We start from the raw sequence: 15,383 nt of genomic DNA, 5'->3' as shown, positions 1-15,383 counted from the left end.
CACCGCCCAAAAAAAAAAAAAAAAAAAAAGAGTAGTGTTGCAATGGGCCTTTGGGAAAGCCTTCAGGATATCTCTGCAGCATGACATTAATAATGGAATGGTGATAAAAAGAACTATAACAGCCAACATTCATTGAGTGCTTACTATGTGTCAGAATATAAACAGATATTCTGTTTATATCTATTTATCTATCTATAGAGATCTTCATTTAATCCTTACAACGCTAGTAGTAGGCACCATTATTTCCTCATTTTAAAAAGGAAGAAAGTGGGCCTGGCACAGTGGCTCATGCCTGTAGTTCCAGCACTTTGGGAGGCCGAGGTGGGAGGATCACTTGAGCTCAGGAGTTTGAGACCAGCCTGGGCAACATAGTGAGACCCCATCTCTACCAAAAATTTAAAAATTAGCCAGGCACGTTGTTGTGTGAGGCTGAGGCAAGAGGATCACATGAGCCCAGAAGGTAGAGGCTGCAGTGAGCTATGATTGTGCCACCGCAGTCTAGCCTGGGTGCAGAGAGACCCTGTTTCAAAAACAGAAAATAAAAATTAAATTGAATTGAATGAAATTTAAAAATGAGGAAACTAAGGCACAGAGAGATGAAGTTGCTTACCACCAAATCACCAAGTTAGTAAACAGCAGAGAAGAGATTTAAACCTCAGTAGTCTGGAGACATAAAGCAGCTATAATGAAATTACCTGGGTACCAGTGGGATCTTCCAGCTTCTGTTTTAAGCAGATTCCACAGCAGGGAATAAATGGTTGCTATAAACCAACTGCTTAATAAAGGGAGATTGCAAGATCCTCCAATTTCTCTCATTTCCCCCAAACAGGCTCACACCTATCACCACTGGAAAACTCAACCTCAACTCCCAGTTGTAGCACCTCAGCAGGCAGCTCTGTATGACTTTTCTATTCGAGAGTTTTGGGCCGGGCGTGGTGGCTCATACCTGTAATCTTAGCACTTTTGGAGGCTGTGGCAGGCGTGTCACCTGGGGTCAGGAGTTCCAGACCAGTCTGGCCAACATGGTGAAACCCTGTCTCTACTGAAAATACAAAAATTAGCTGGGAGTGGTGGTGCATGCCTGTAATCCCAGCTACTTGGGTGGCTGAGGCAAGAGAATCGCTTCAACCCAGGAGATGGGGAAGTTGCAGTGAGCTGAGATCGTACCACTGCACTCTAGCCTGGGAGACAGAGTGAGACTCCATCTAAAAAAAAAAAAAAAAAAGCAAGAGTTTCAACATACACAAAAGCTGGAGAGTGACTTGAGGTACCCAATCTAAATTACAAGAACCACCACCACAGCAGGTACTCAGAAGTAGGTGTAAAACAGAAAACCCCGATAAGATGGCGCAGAAAGGGAAGAAGGAAGCTCCTGCCCCTCCTAAAGTCAAAGCCAATGCAAAGGCTTTGAAAGCCGAGAAGACAGTGTTGAAAGGTGTCCACAACCACACACACAAAAAAGAAGATCCACACGCCCCTCACCTTCCAGCGGCCCAAGACACTGCAACTCTGTAGGCAGCCCAAATATCCTCGGAGGAGTGCCCCCAGAAGAAACAAGCTTGACCACTAGGCTATCACCAAGTTTCCGCTGACCACTGTGTCAGCCACGAAGGAGATAGGAGACAACAGCACACTTGTGTTCATTGTGGATGTTAAAGCCAACAAGCACCAGATCAAACAGGCTGTGAAGAAGCTCTATGATATTGACGTGGCCAGTCAACATCCTGATTTGGCCTGATGGAGAGAAGAAGGCATATGTTTGACTGGCTCCTGATTACAATGCTTTGGATGTTGCCAACAAAATTGGGATCATCTAAACTGAGTCCAGCTGACTAATTCTAAATTTATGTGTATCTTTTCACCAGAAAGAAAAAACAAACCAGAAAACCCCTGTAGTTTTCCTTCTTAGCTTACCTGGAATGAGATAAAAGGAAGTGGGGGCAAACTAGGATGTTAAAAAGAACAGAATTTAAGAGGAGAAAACATATTGCCACAAAAATAAATGAAGGTTGACAGTACATAACATCTATGAATGACAGTGACAGAAAGACTGAAATCTAGTGTTACATAATTACTACAACAGCCAGCTAAACTTGAAGTAGTGAAGTCATGTAAGGTATTGAAGATATAAGGTGATAAGAAATATCAGAAAAGAGATTTATAACTTTGGGCAAGTCATTTGACCTTTCTATGTCTGTTTTCTCCTTTGAAAAATGGGAATACACCAGTGTAGCCCTCCCCACTCATGGCTGTTATGAAGACCAATCATGATAACACATGGAAAAATGTCTTATAAGATGTAAAGATAAAATAGCCATATAAGTTTTTAGGATTACTTCTGTCAGAAAATTTTTAAAAGTACATAAATACGGTCACATACTTAAGATGTAAACCATTTCCAGTAACAAACTTATGTATGATTTTTGATATCTTTATCTCCATGCTCCCATGAGTTCATGTTCTACAGTATCACCTGCATAGCCTCCAGTGCTTTCAGCCAGTTGCGCTTCTCTCAGATGCTGATGTTAAGCTACATTTTCTTTTCCACAAAAAGACAACAAATATGCCAGAATGAAAAATTACCTTGGAATGTGCTAGAGATTAAGATTCCTCATTCTGGAAAAAGATGAAAGCTAAGAGGAATTATGATAAAAGTCTAAAACTGGAAATACAAGTGGAGATGAAGCTCAATAAACTCCAGGCCTGCGTTTCAGTTCTAGTTTGATCAGTAAATTGTTGTGTGACCTTGAGCAAGGGTCGTCACTTTATGTAGAAAGTGGAAATAACTCCTCATTCACCTCACAAGATACTTATAAGAATAAATTGACAAAACAGATTTAAAGGTATTATAGAAACATAACCTCAGATGCCTAGAACCAGTCCCCTTGCCTTGAATCTCCATTGAACAAATATATTTATGTTTAAACAATAATTAATCTTATATGCAATAAGCAGATAAAACTCTTACTATTAAAGAAGGCCATGTGAAACAATGGGAAAATCATTTAACTAGGATCTGGGAGACTTGTATTCTAGATCAGGCTTCACTGTTATCTAGCAGTGTCATTTTGAGTAAACTACTTAGTCCTTTTCAGATCCCTTTCAGTTTATAACATTCTATGATATATGATTTTATTACAAGGACATAGATGGAAAATCCATAATAATCATCTCAGGTTTCTGCTTAACCTGTGAGATTGATGTCAAGAAGGATTAAGTTTTCTACAAACCATCAGGTAAACTTGAGTCTCATTCCAATGGTATTTTAAAAATTACTATGAATGACTGGGCTCGGTGGCTCACGCCTGTAATCCCAGCACTTTGGGAGGCCGAGGCGGGTGGATCACTTGAAGTCAGGAGTTCGAGACCAGCCTGACCAACATGGTGAAACCCCATCTCTACTAAAAAATACAAAAATTAGCCAGGTGTGGTGGCACATGCCTGTAGTCCCAGCCACTCGGTAGGCTGAGGCAAGAATCACTTTAACTCAGGAGGTGGAAGTTGCAGTGAACTGAGATCATGCCATTGCACTCCACTCTGCGTGAAAGAGCGAGGCTCCACCTCAAAAAAAAATTATGGGTGATTTTAAATGTATACAAAAGTAGACAAAAACCCCATGTGCCTACTCTCAGATTCAATGATTTTCAGCTAATGGTAAACCTTATTTCATCTGTACCTTGACCCACTCCCCCTACCTCAATGGATATTTTTATGCAAATCCCAGATATCATACCATTTCATGGCATTTCTTTGTTTAATTTTAATTTTTAAGTTCTGAGGTACATCTGCAGGATGTGCAGGTTTGTTACATAGGTAAACGTGTGCCACACTTCATGGCATTTCTAATGGGACATATTTAATTTTCACAATTGCCCTGTGAGGTAGGTATTACTGTTGATCCCACTATACACATGAAGAAATAGTCAGTGGGATTAAATAATCCCAAGGTCACATAAACTGGTAAATTATTGAGCTGGGATTGGAATCCAGGTATGATGTTTGATACCAAAGCTCTTTTTTTTCCTTAAAGTACATGCTACTACCCTGCACTTTGAAATAGTTTGTTAGAGTTGAAAATAATAATAATGAAGGTGTTTTTATATCTTTGCAGCAAACTCTAATATTGAATATATGTACAGAGTATTAAAAGATTCCCACTAATTATTATGTTAATTATAAAACAAAACCTCTATGAATTACAACTCCAGCATGGCACTAAGGGACAAAGAGCCACAGCAGCAAAAACTCATTGCTCTGAATCATTATGTAACATCTCATGTGATCCTCTTCATTACTTCATATCTTTATTTCATGCAACAATCTCCTCCTTGGCCGGGCGCGGTGGCTCACGCTTGTAATCCCAGCACTTTGGGAGGCCGAGGCGGGCGGATCACGAGGTCAGGAGATCGAGACCACGGTGAAACCCCGTCTCTATTAAGAATACAAAAAGTTAGCCGGGCGTGGTGGCGGGCGCCTGTAGTCCCAGCTACTCGGAGAGGCTGAGGCAGGAGAATGGCGTGAACCCGGGAGGCGGAGCTTGCAGTGAGCCGAGATTGCGCCACTGCACTCCAGCCTGGGCGACAGAGCGAGACTCCGTCTCAAAAAAAAAAAAAAAAAAAAAAATCTCCTCCAATAAATTAAACATGGTGGTAGTGTGGCAACCACAAATAATTTGTAACAATACAATTGGTCCTCATCCATGTTTTGTGCAACAGGTACTTAAGGGAAGAGACCTTGGCTCCTGAATAACTTTTCTACTCACTGCCTGAGCAGTGGTTCAGGAGCACCAAGACAAGGCATCCTAGAAGAGTCTTGGACCATTTCAGTTTGTAGAGCTCCAGAAAGTGAGGTTAATGCAGTAGCCAATTCAATGCTACACATCTATTCTAGGATCTAGCTACAAAATTAAGGAATAAGTATGTTATTATTCTTTTAGCACCAACTGTTATGTATATTTATCAGAACTAGTTTAACAAACAGGAAATAAATATATTCACATCACATCCCCGCCCATTCTAACTGAAGATGAAACAACCGCATCATTGAACGTATAGGAAGAAACAAGAGATGGAATAATTAGCTCCAAATAATCAAAGTTAAATATATGCTCAGCATCATGTAGACCTTTCTGAAGATACTGTACTTTATTTGTGATGTACAATATTTCAAGAAAAATGGTAAATAGAAGAGAAATGCAGAAAAAAATGAAAGCAACTCTAGAGAAATAACCAATTTTTTTAAAAGAAAACAAAATGGAGCTAGATCAAGAAATGTAGATGATTACATCTGGCAAAAAGGGGGACAGGGAAAAAGAAAGCTGGCCTGATAATTGTCTTCAAAGGCACATTTAGGTATTTGGAGAAAGTAGAACTACTATGTCATTTACAGGACATCATGGTTAACTTAAAGGGGAACTTTCTGATGATAATCAAGTCTTTACCAAGAACCTACTAAATAGCCAACACTGTAGCAGATATTTTGTGGGAAGGAGGGAGGAGGTAATACCAGAAGGAAGAAAACAAACTTCACGGTCTCTGGCCTCTATCCTCAGTAAATTTGCAGTCTAGGTCAGATAGAGAAAACTGGCAGCCTGCTGCAGATGTTGGCCTGGTTCTCATAGTGATGTTAAAGATTAAAACAGAAACATATAACAACCTTTCAAATGCAGATTTCATATTTTTTAAGAAAAAAATCCTATTTCTTGCTTTTCTAAAAAAGCTGAGAGATTTTATAATACAGACTGTACATTGACACAAGGGAAAAATTAGCTGGAGATGATCAATAGCTGTCCCCTTTAGACAGGGCATGCTTTTCTCATTTTACTGGGCCCTGGCAATTTGAGTTTGAGATCCCAGATCCGTGTGATGAGAAACAATTATGCATAAAATAATAGCAATCAAATATTACAAGATAATAGATGCTGCATTGCTGGATTATGATTTGAGGCTACGAGCAATAATTAGGAGAGGAGGAGATTACTGAGAATGGAATAGTCAGAAAAAATTTCAAATAAATGGTTTGCTTTGAGGTGGGCTTTGAAGAACTAGGACAGTCAAGAAGAAACAGAAAGGAAATCCAGATGAGAGGAAAAGTAAACTGCATACTCCATGAAGGCAAGGGTCCCACCTAAACTGATAGTTTACCTAACCTAAAGTGATAGTTTACCACTATCACCTCAGCTTCTAGCATGATGCTTCCAACTTTGTAGACACCCAGTAAATTACTGTGGAGTGAAGGAGAGTAGCATAATTTTTAAAAGTGTTTTAAGGAATATATCCTTGCAGTGGTCCTCAGAGTAGACAGGGCAGAAAAAATCAAGGTAGAACTAGAAGCTATTGGAATATTCTATGAGTACTGCGGTAAGAGCTTACATAGGTGCCATAATCTCAATATCTAGATTAGGGGTCAGACAGGTTAAGGCCACCTAGGCCAGATGAGCAACGTGGTGAACAAAAAATACAAGTACTGTTTTAAAGGGGAGGGAGGGAGAGGCTCATCAACTCTAGGCAATTATTGCCAAGAGAGAATGCTGGTTCAGTATCTTCTGATTATTCAAAAGAAACTGGAATTGTAGAATTTTTGTTTTCTTTTGAGATGGAGTTTCGCTCTTGCTGCCCAAGCTGGAGTGCAATAGTGTGATCTCGGCTCACTGCAACCTCCGCCTCCCGGGTCCAATAGATTCTCCTGTCTCAGGTTCCTGAGTAGCTGGGATTACAGGCATGTGCCACCACGCCCGGCTAATTTTGTATTTTTAATATAGATGGGGTTTTACCATGTTGGTCAGGCTGGTTTCGAACTGCTGACAGGTGATCCTCCCGCTTCGGCCTCCCAAAGTCCTGGGATTACAGGCGTGAGCCACTGCTCCCGGCCTAGAATTCTAGAATTTTAAGGGAAATCTGATTTTGAAATATTGGCAATCAACCAACTTTTAAAAGTGTGGGACTAGGCAATTTGACACACTGCTATGAACTGACTTGTGCCGTGTCCACTCACCAAAAAAAAATTACTAGGTAGAAGACCTAACCTAGTGACTATATTTGAAGATAGGGCCTTTAGGAAAGAAATTAAGGTTAAATGAGCTCATTAAAGTGAGGTTCTGTTCTGACAGGTCTTTCTAAGAAGACATACCAGAGAGAATTCACTCTTTCTCCTCCCATTTGTACAAAGGTCACATGAGTACACAGTGAAAAGGTGGCCTTCTACAAGTCAGAAAGAGAGTCCTCACGAAAATCTGACCATGTTGGCACCCTGATTATGGACTTCCAGCCTCCAGAACTGTGAGAAAATACATTTCTGTTGTTTAAGCCACTCAGTCAATGGTATTTCGTTATGGCAGCCTGAGATCTCTAATGCACTGCTTACAAAAGTTTTTATTGTTATTACAAATAACACTGCAAAAGTTTGGAAATAACTTAAAGATCAATCAACAGAAAACGGTTTAAAAATTTGTGGCTCATGCATATAGTAAAAACCTATGCAGTCATACAAAAGAATGAGGCATTTAAAAAATGTACATACATGAAAATATCTCCAAAGTATATTTTTAAGTAGACAAGCAAGTTGTAGAGAACAATATGCAGAATGTGTTACTATCTGTGTATAAAAGGTGAAGGGGATATATATATATATATATATATATATGCACACACACACACACACATATATATATAAAAGAAACTACCTCATAAGGTTGCAGTGAAGAATAAGTGTGTTAATTTTGTAAACACTTAGAAGAAGGCATGAAAGTGAAGTAAGCAGTGAGAAAATATAGTTGTTGTGGTTCTTACATATATACTAATATTATATATGTATTATATATAATATGAGGTCATCTAACCTTAATTTCTTTCCTAAAGGCCGTATCTCCAAATACAGTCACAAGCTTAGGTATTAGGTCTTCAATGTATGAATTTTTTTTTGGGGGGGGGGTCACAATTCAGTTCGTGTCAGTATGTCAAGTTGCCTAGTCACACACTTTTAAAAGTTGATTGATAACCAATATTTCAAAATCGGATTTCACTTAAATTCCTAGAATTCCAGTTTCTTTTGAATAATCAGAAGATACTGAACCATCTATATATATATATATATATATATATATCCATCCATCTATCTATAGAAAACCAAACATGATTTCACATTATCTTTGAGTAAACAAATGAGCCCAATACTACAATGTTATTCACACACACAGACACACACACACACACACACACACACATACACTCATTGCGTGATATACACTAAATATCCCTGGAAAGATTCCTAATAAATAGATAACATTAGTTGCCTCCAGCGAGGCAAAATGGTGGCTAGAGAACAGGAATAGGAGGGAGACTTTTTCACCATGCACCCTTTAGTAAATAATGAATTTTGAGCCACGCGGAATGCATTACCAATTGAAAATGCATCTTTTAGTTGAAAGTTTTTAAATTTTAGGGAAAACAAAACACATGTGTGAGCTTTAGTTGGTCTGTAGGCTAATTGTCTGCACCTCTCGCCTAAATTAAGGTGGTGGCAGTTAGAATAATAATAAAGAAACAGATACCAGATACATAGGGGAAAAATACAACAGCCATTGGAATCTAATTAAATGAGAAAATGAGGAAGAGGGGAAAGTTTGACACCAGCATTTGAGCATGGGACATGAGTACCACAACAGCTACATCTTCCCACTGCTTCACTTTCATGCCGCCTTCTAAGTGTTTACAAAATTAACACACTTATTCCTCACAGCAACCTTATGAGGTAGTTTCTATTATTATCCCCAATGCACAGATGGGACAACTAAAGTATAGAGTTTAAATAAGTTCACCATTACTATGGTCATAGTAAGTTGCAGAACCAGGGAAGTGAAAGGAAGAGTCTTGAATGAGGAAGGAGTGAAGAGTCCAGAGGTGATGATGGGCTGTATATTAGAAACGGTGAGTGTGAGGTTACAACAAAATGTCAAATTGCTAGTGATTTGAAATACCTGGATTGGGCTCTTGAGCTAGGTTATTGCTCCTTAATAATCCTAGAGCTTGGTTTGCCCACATCACATCTATTTTGTCTAAATACACAGATAACATCTTTTAGTATATTATACAGAGCATCTAGCATCTTTCATATATTTAAATCCAGCTTCCTGTCCACTAATCTACATTCCACTTCTGCAAACACACAGCAGCATTTAAATAAAACAAAATTTTTTAAATAACAAAAATGATGAGACTGCAACTTATGAAACATATTAGATATCAGGCACTGGGTTCAATGCTTTACTTACATTATTTATAATCACAAATTATCACATCATTTTAGAGATGAGGAAACTGAGGCTAAATGATGAAACTCAGTTGAGGATAGTAAACATTAGCATATAAAAATCAGGAAGAGGTCGGGCACTGTGGCTCATGCCTGTAATCCCAGCACTTTCGGAGGCTGAGGTGGATGGATCACCTGAGGGTGGGAGTTCGAGACCAGCCTGACCAACAGGGAGAAACCCCGTCTCCACTAAAAATACAAAATTAGCCAGGTGTGGTGGTGCATGCCTGTAATCCCAGCTACTCGGGAGGCTGAGGCAGGAGAATCACTTGAACCCGGGAGGCGAAGGTTGCGGCGAGCCGAGATCACGCCATTGCACTCCAGCCTGGGCAACAAGGGCGAAACACCATGTCAAAAAAAAAAAAAAATCAGAAAGAATACCAAACACGATCTCACACTGTCTTTGAATAAACAAATGAGCCCAATACTGCAATGTTATTCCCTGATTCATACTCTACTTAACAATAAGATGGTAATCATACTAGATAATCATCTATGTCAATCGTCCTAATCAAGTTTTCCCTCATTCACAAAATCATGGCATTGTAAAGCTAGATCTTAGAAGATCATCTACAGCCCCCACCACACCAGGCACAGACAATCTGGCAAGATCAAAGATGATTAGGCTCTGTTTGCTACTTTGGTTATTGGAATTCACTTAACTCAGCCAATGAGAACCCCATCTCAGAAATGCATGTATTAGAACAATGAGAGTGGTGATGGTGGTCTGCTACATGGTTATTTTTTTCCCAATTTCCAATGTGTCCTGAAAAGTCTAAACAAGAGGGATGTATAGCTCCTGAGGGCTCTGAAGGTACAGCCATTAAGTAAGTTGGTCTTGAGGGTGGACTACATAGATGCACCTGTCATTTTTACTTTTGAGGTTATTATTTCTACTCTTCCTATGTTTTCTGCCTGTCTGCCCTCCAGGTTTACCTGAAGACATTGCTCCCCACCCATTCTCTGTGTCCCCAGCAGTCACCAAAGGTCAACAACTCTCAAGGGCTTCCCCATAACTCTGAAGAATGGGATGAGGTCATTTATCTATCACTTGTTTCTGTTGTCCAAAAGTCCTGTTGGTTATATCATTCTGGTTAAGTTGCCCAAAGAATGAGAGAAAAGGCAGGCTAGTAGCCCTTTCTTTCAGAAGTGATGAAGTCTGGTGGAAACAATGTTAAATCAGAAGCAAATAAAACCTGTGTTCTAGCCTCAGCCTTTGGACAAACTAATTCAGTCTTCCTAAGTTTCCTTTCACCACATCTGGAAGGTGTTTTAAGGACAGAAAAACACTAATTTTATCAGCAGTGGTCCAGAAAAAGAGTTCCAAAATGAGCAGAAAAGGGAAGTTAAACTAAGATACAAGTGGCAGCCTCTGCCACATACACGAGATATTTCATCCACCCGAATATCTATTGAGATAGAATTATTAATCTGCATTCTATGGAAGAGAAAAGCAAGGCCCAGGGTGATGCAGCTAATAAGTGGTGATACTAGGGTTTCAAAGCAGATTACCCCAAACCATGGCAATCTCCATCAGTTTCAAATCCAAATATAAAGATTATTCTTTTTGCTCAATTATTACCACACTGGGTGACAGGTGCTTAATAAATGCCTTTCTTCACGATTAAGACAATACCAAAAGAAATACGACATCGTGCCTTTGGCCACCTGTTTGGATGTGATGTATTTTTTCCCAAATTCTTAGGGTTAAAAAAAAAAAAAGTCCATAAAAAGACAGCTCCGCCAAGTGGCTGAACAAATGGATTCACTTCAGCAATCACAGCAACTAGGCCCAATCAGTCTTCCACCTACACAGACGAACCAACTGCCTTGGCCACGTCTTAAAGGGCCGGAGCAGAGCCTAGGCTCCGGCTTCCTTCTCCAACCAAGCTCAGCCCCTCCTTAAAGAGCTGGCACGCCCAAAGCAGCTCCTCCCTAGCAGCTGCTTCCAGGCCTCACTCTGTGCCTCCAATAGCCTAACTTTGCACCTTAAACCACTGTCTCCTCCTCCCTCTTTTCAGAAGCTTCTCTAGGTACCCGCTATGGCTTCAGGGGGTTACCTGGGAGCTTTGGCCTTGTGAATCCTGTTCTCTCTGGTTGTGACTTTGGCTGTGTGGGGTTAAGTCAAAGACAATCCTTACCGCTTAAGGAGTATTGGGAGTGCCGAGACCGGGGAGACTAGACTAGACAAATCCATCCATTCTTGCCCCCTTCCACTTCTTCCACTAAGCTCTCTCCTCTCCTTCTTGGCCCTTCTTTGCCCAGCCCTTTAGCAAAGTCATTTTCCCTTGAGTTTCATTTGATTCCACATAGTGTTCTTAACCTTCCGCTCCCGCCCCCACTGCTGAAACCCCAAGTGGGGTGTGTGGGGGGAGCAGGGGGACTGGGGGGGGGATTGAATCTAGACGAAAGAGGTGGGAGTGGGTGGGTATTAGTCCCAGAGTCACTTACCGACCATGTCACTAGCTGAGGACTCCTGAAGTGTCCAGAACTCATGCCGTCCTCCGGGAGGCTCATACTCCTGAGCTGATCGCAAGAGAGCTGTTCCCCTCACACCCGCCCCATTCTGACATAGCGCAGGGCGACGCGTTCTCGTCTTCCTGTTCTTGGGCCCCCACTCCCCTATTTCTCCGGGCTGGAAAATGAGGAGGGGATCGAAAGGGGAGGGAGTCGATTCAGACCCAGCTGGGCCACTCTCGGAACAAGGGAAACAAAGCTCTCAAGCATCCAACCCAAAAATCAGGGGCCGGCAGAGTAGACTTCCTAAAAAGAATCCTCCTCCCTGCAGTTTTTCCTTGGACAAAAATAAAGTGGGTTCGCTGGGCCGAAGTGGCCAGAGCTTAAGGTCCTCCGTTCCCCTTTTACCTCCACCAATTCAGCTCCGGCCAAGCCCGCTCTCCACCCATCCTCTGAACTCCACACACCCTTTAAAAGGAGAGGGCCGGGGGTGGGGGCTATGAAAACCAACCCAATCCCCAAAGCACTTCTTGAACACAAAGTTGAGGCGGAGAAGAAATCCTTCAAGACAGGAACCCACGAGGAGATACCACAAGAGGATCCCTTCACCGCCGCCGTTGCCGCCGCACACCCCAGCGCCTTCCTAAAAAGAAAGAAGGGAGGAAAAAAATGCCGACGATTGGTAGAATCATAGAGAAGAACACCAGCCCCAGGGCAGGGGCTTCAGCGAAAAATGGCAGCAACTCGTGCGGGTCCTCTGGGGCGGGGTTTCTTGGAGGCACCTAGCTGCCCCACGGGGGACCTCGCGCCCCACGCGGGTCAGAACCTAAAGTGCTCTCTGGGCAACCTGAGTGGGTAGAGTGATTCCGTCTTTCTCTGGCCCTGCTAGGCCCAAAGGAGAGGTGTGACTATCGTGAGGACTCCACCTAGGGTGGAGTTCCTTAAAAAGGACAGGCGGCCGCTAGAGGAGAGTGCAAAGTGGGAGGAGGTGGAGAAGGGTGGGGCTGAGAAGGAGGAGGGAGGAAGGAGGGGGTGGGGCGGGGCCCTGGGCCGACAGAGCTGGCCTCGCCTCTGGCGGCCGCCTCCCTCAGCCTCCAGCAGCGGCAGGTATAATTCCAATCAATTTCAGTTCCTTATCTGTCCCAAAATTAAGGCTTGCAAGCACACTGCTTGATTACCTATTTACTCCGGTTATGCTAATTCTCCAGGGGAGGGTGGTGAAACGGGTACTGGGATTGGGGCTGGGGGCTGTGTAAGAGCGAAAGGATGGGGAAAGGAGAAAACAAAAAAGCTGACAACTGGAAGCGATATTTATTCTCCTACCTCTCCATGGTAACACGAGCAAGGACAGCGAGGTCACAGTGTCTTCTCAGGGAGGAAGCTAAAAGGAACGGAGATTGGAGCTGGGTGCATTTTCTAGCAAGAGATAAGCCAAGGAGGTGAGGGCGAAGGAGTAGGTGGGGAAGAAGAAGGAGTTGAAGATGATCTGTGAATACAGCGTGGCCCAGCAGGGAGACTTAAGAAAGGCTTTCTCAGTCTCCCAGATACCAGACCTCTAAGAATAGAGTTCTCAACCCCCTGAGACCGCCTCTCAGCCAGGCATTGGCGAAGATCCCCGTAAAGCTGAATCCACAGGATAGGAGCCATGTTTCCAGGATTTCTTTACGCTTGCCTGAAAGTCTCTCTCTAGCTCATTTTAATGGGAGGCCAGGAAGTCACAAGCAACCACAGCTCATTTTCAGTGCCTCTTCCCTACCACAATTCTTTTAAAGAAGAGGAAAAAGAAGAGAGACAAGAAACAAAGCAGAGGGAGGAAGAGCAAAGAGACAGGAGAAATAATAATATCTGCCATGTATTCAGCACCTAATATGGGCAAGTCCCTGAGCCAGGTGCTTTTACATTCAACATTTCCCCATTTAGTCCCAATAACAACCCTGGGAACTAGGTACTGTTATATTCTCTGTGCCCTTTATTTAAAAAAAATAAGGAAATGGAGGGCCACAGCCCAGTACTTTCGAACACATAGGTCTACTTGCTTAGTTGATATTTCTGCCTGAATATCTTCTGTGCATCTCATCTACCTTCTTTTCCCCAAAACACTCTGTTCTTCCTCCTGTAGTTCACCAGCTACCCGAATGGCACCACCATACATCCAAGGCAGCACCCTGGAACTCACCCTTTAACCTGCTGTGATTTGGCCTTTGTCTACCTCTCAAACAGCAGAGATTTTGCTGTTCTCCTGGGCTTTACCTGGATTACAAATCCCTGAGAATTCCAAGCTGTTTCCAATCTCTATGCCTTGGGTTGCTTTACTTTCTCTGACTGAAATAGACTAAGCTCTCTGTCCACCTTTTTTTTCTTGCATGTCCTTCCAATGAATCTGTCCACTTTCTTGAAAGGACTAACTCAAGGTCATCTCCCCTCCTTACTTAATTTCTTCAGGCAAAACTGACCATTGCTTCCTCTGTGCCCTTCTCTACCTCGGAGCACATATTTGTTGGTATAATTGCCTCCCCCTACTAAACTATAAAGTCCTTGAGCTGAAGCACCAGGTGATCTCATTTCTGTAACTTGGATGCCAAGTTATATTATTATTAACAATAATAATAGTTATTGAGCATTAACTATGTACTAAACTCTGTTGTAAGCCTCTTATGTATATTAACTCATTGAATCCTTCTGACAATCCTATGGGTAGACATTGCTATCCCCATTTTACAGATGTGGAAACTTAGTGACAGGTTAAATAAATACACATGCATATCTATTTGTTTCATAAAAGAATGTCCCTGTAGTAGGGGTTTCATAAATAACTCTCTGTCTCACTATATCTCTTCACCACCACCTGCACCCCTGCCAAGCTTACAAGGTAAGATATATTGAGATGGAATCATACAGAGAAGTGTACAACTCTCTACGCCTTCATTTAAAAAATTTACTTTGCTCCTTGGAGCCTTTTTTTCTCAATGTATAAAATTTGGGAAGTATTATCCAATATAGGATTCTCACCACTACAGCACTGTTTCGAGCAATGCTGAAAAGTTTTCTCTTAGATTCAAGTGTGTGAAAGACATTAAGCAGTTTATATCAATAATAAATGCATTTTTGTGATGTGCAGATGAAAATGAGTAGATTGCTGAAGTAACATTTTGAAAAGAGTAGCCACTACTAGCCCTGAATACAGTGGGTGTGCCTTAAGGTCATCGAGTTACTTTTTCAGTCTGAAATAGCTTTTCAAGAAGGTCGATCCATACACAGATAGCTTAACAGTTTATATTTTATTAAAAGTCTTTATTGTTAACAAATTTATTTTAAGCTCTAGCTTTTTGTTTATTTTAGAAATACTGCCTCAACTTTATTTGTGGGGAAAACTTAGACCTTAGATGGCAAATTCAGTTTTTGAAAAACTTGAAGTTATTGAAACTTGGAAAAACAAACCCAAGATCCTTTCCCATCTGTTCTTTCATCCATTCAGTCAATAAAATGTATTGAGCACCTGTGCTTTATCAAGAACAATGCTAGGTGTTGGGGGGCGGTGGAATGAGAACATCCATTCTAAGAGGCTCCAGTGGATGAACCCTCAATTTCACTGTATGCACACAGCCTATTAGTCCACATTT

General features: G+C 41.6%; 1 protein-coding gene across 2 annotated transcripts in view; it reads right to left on the bottom strand.

Annotated features, from left to right (window-relative positions):
* Nucleotides 1-12,312, bottom strand: part of KLF8 (KLF transcription factor 8) — a 52,785-nt gene extending 40,473 nt beyond the window's left edge. Inside the window, exon 1 of one of the 2 annotated variants that reach the window (XM_058441527.1) lies at nt 11,758-12,312. In XM_058441527.1, the coding sequence (XP_058297510.1) occupies nt 11,758-11,823 (66 nt within the window). In that variant the 5' untranslated portion in view covers nt 11,824-12,312. The remainder of the gene's footprint in view (nt 1-11,757) is intronic. The other variant, XM_032757035.2, reaches the window with a different exon arrangement.
* Nucleotides 12,313-15,383: the final 3,071 nt, after the last annotated feature.

The sequence above is a fragment of the Hylobates moloch genome, unplaced genomic scaffold (genome assembly GCF_009828535.3).
Source record: "Hylobates moloch isolate HMO894 unplaced genomic scaffold, HMol_V3 SCAFFOLD_7, whole genome shotgun sequence".
Taxonomy (NCBI): domain Eukaryota; kingdom Metazoa; phylum Chordata; class Mammalia; order Primates; family Hylobatidae; genus Hylobates; species Hylobates moloch.
This window is presented reverse-complemented; position numbering and strand designations above follow the sequence as displayed.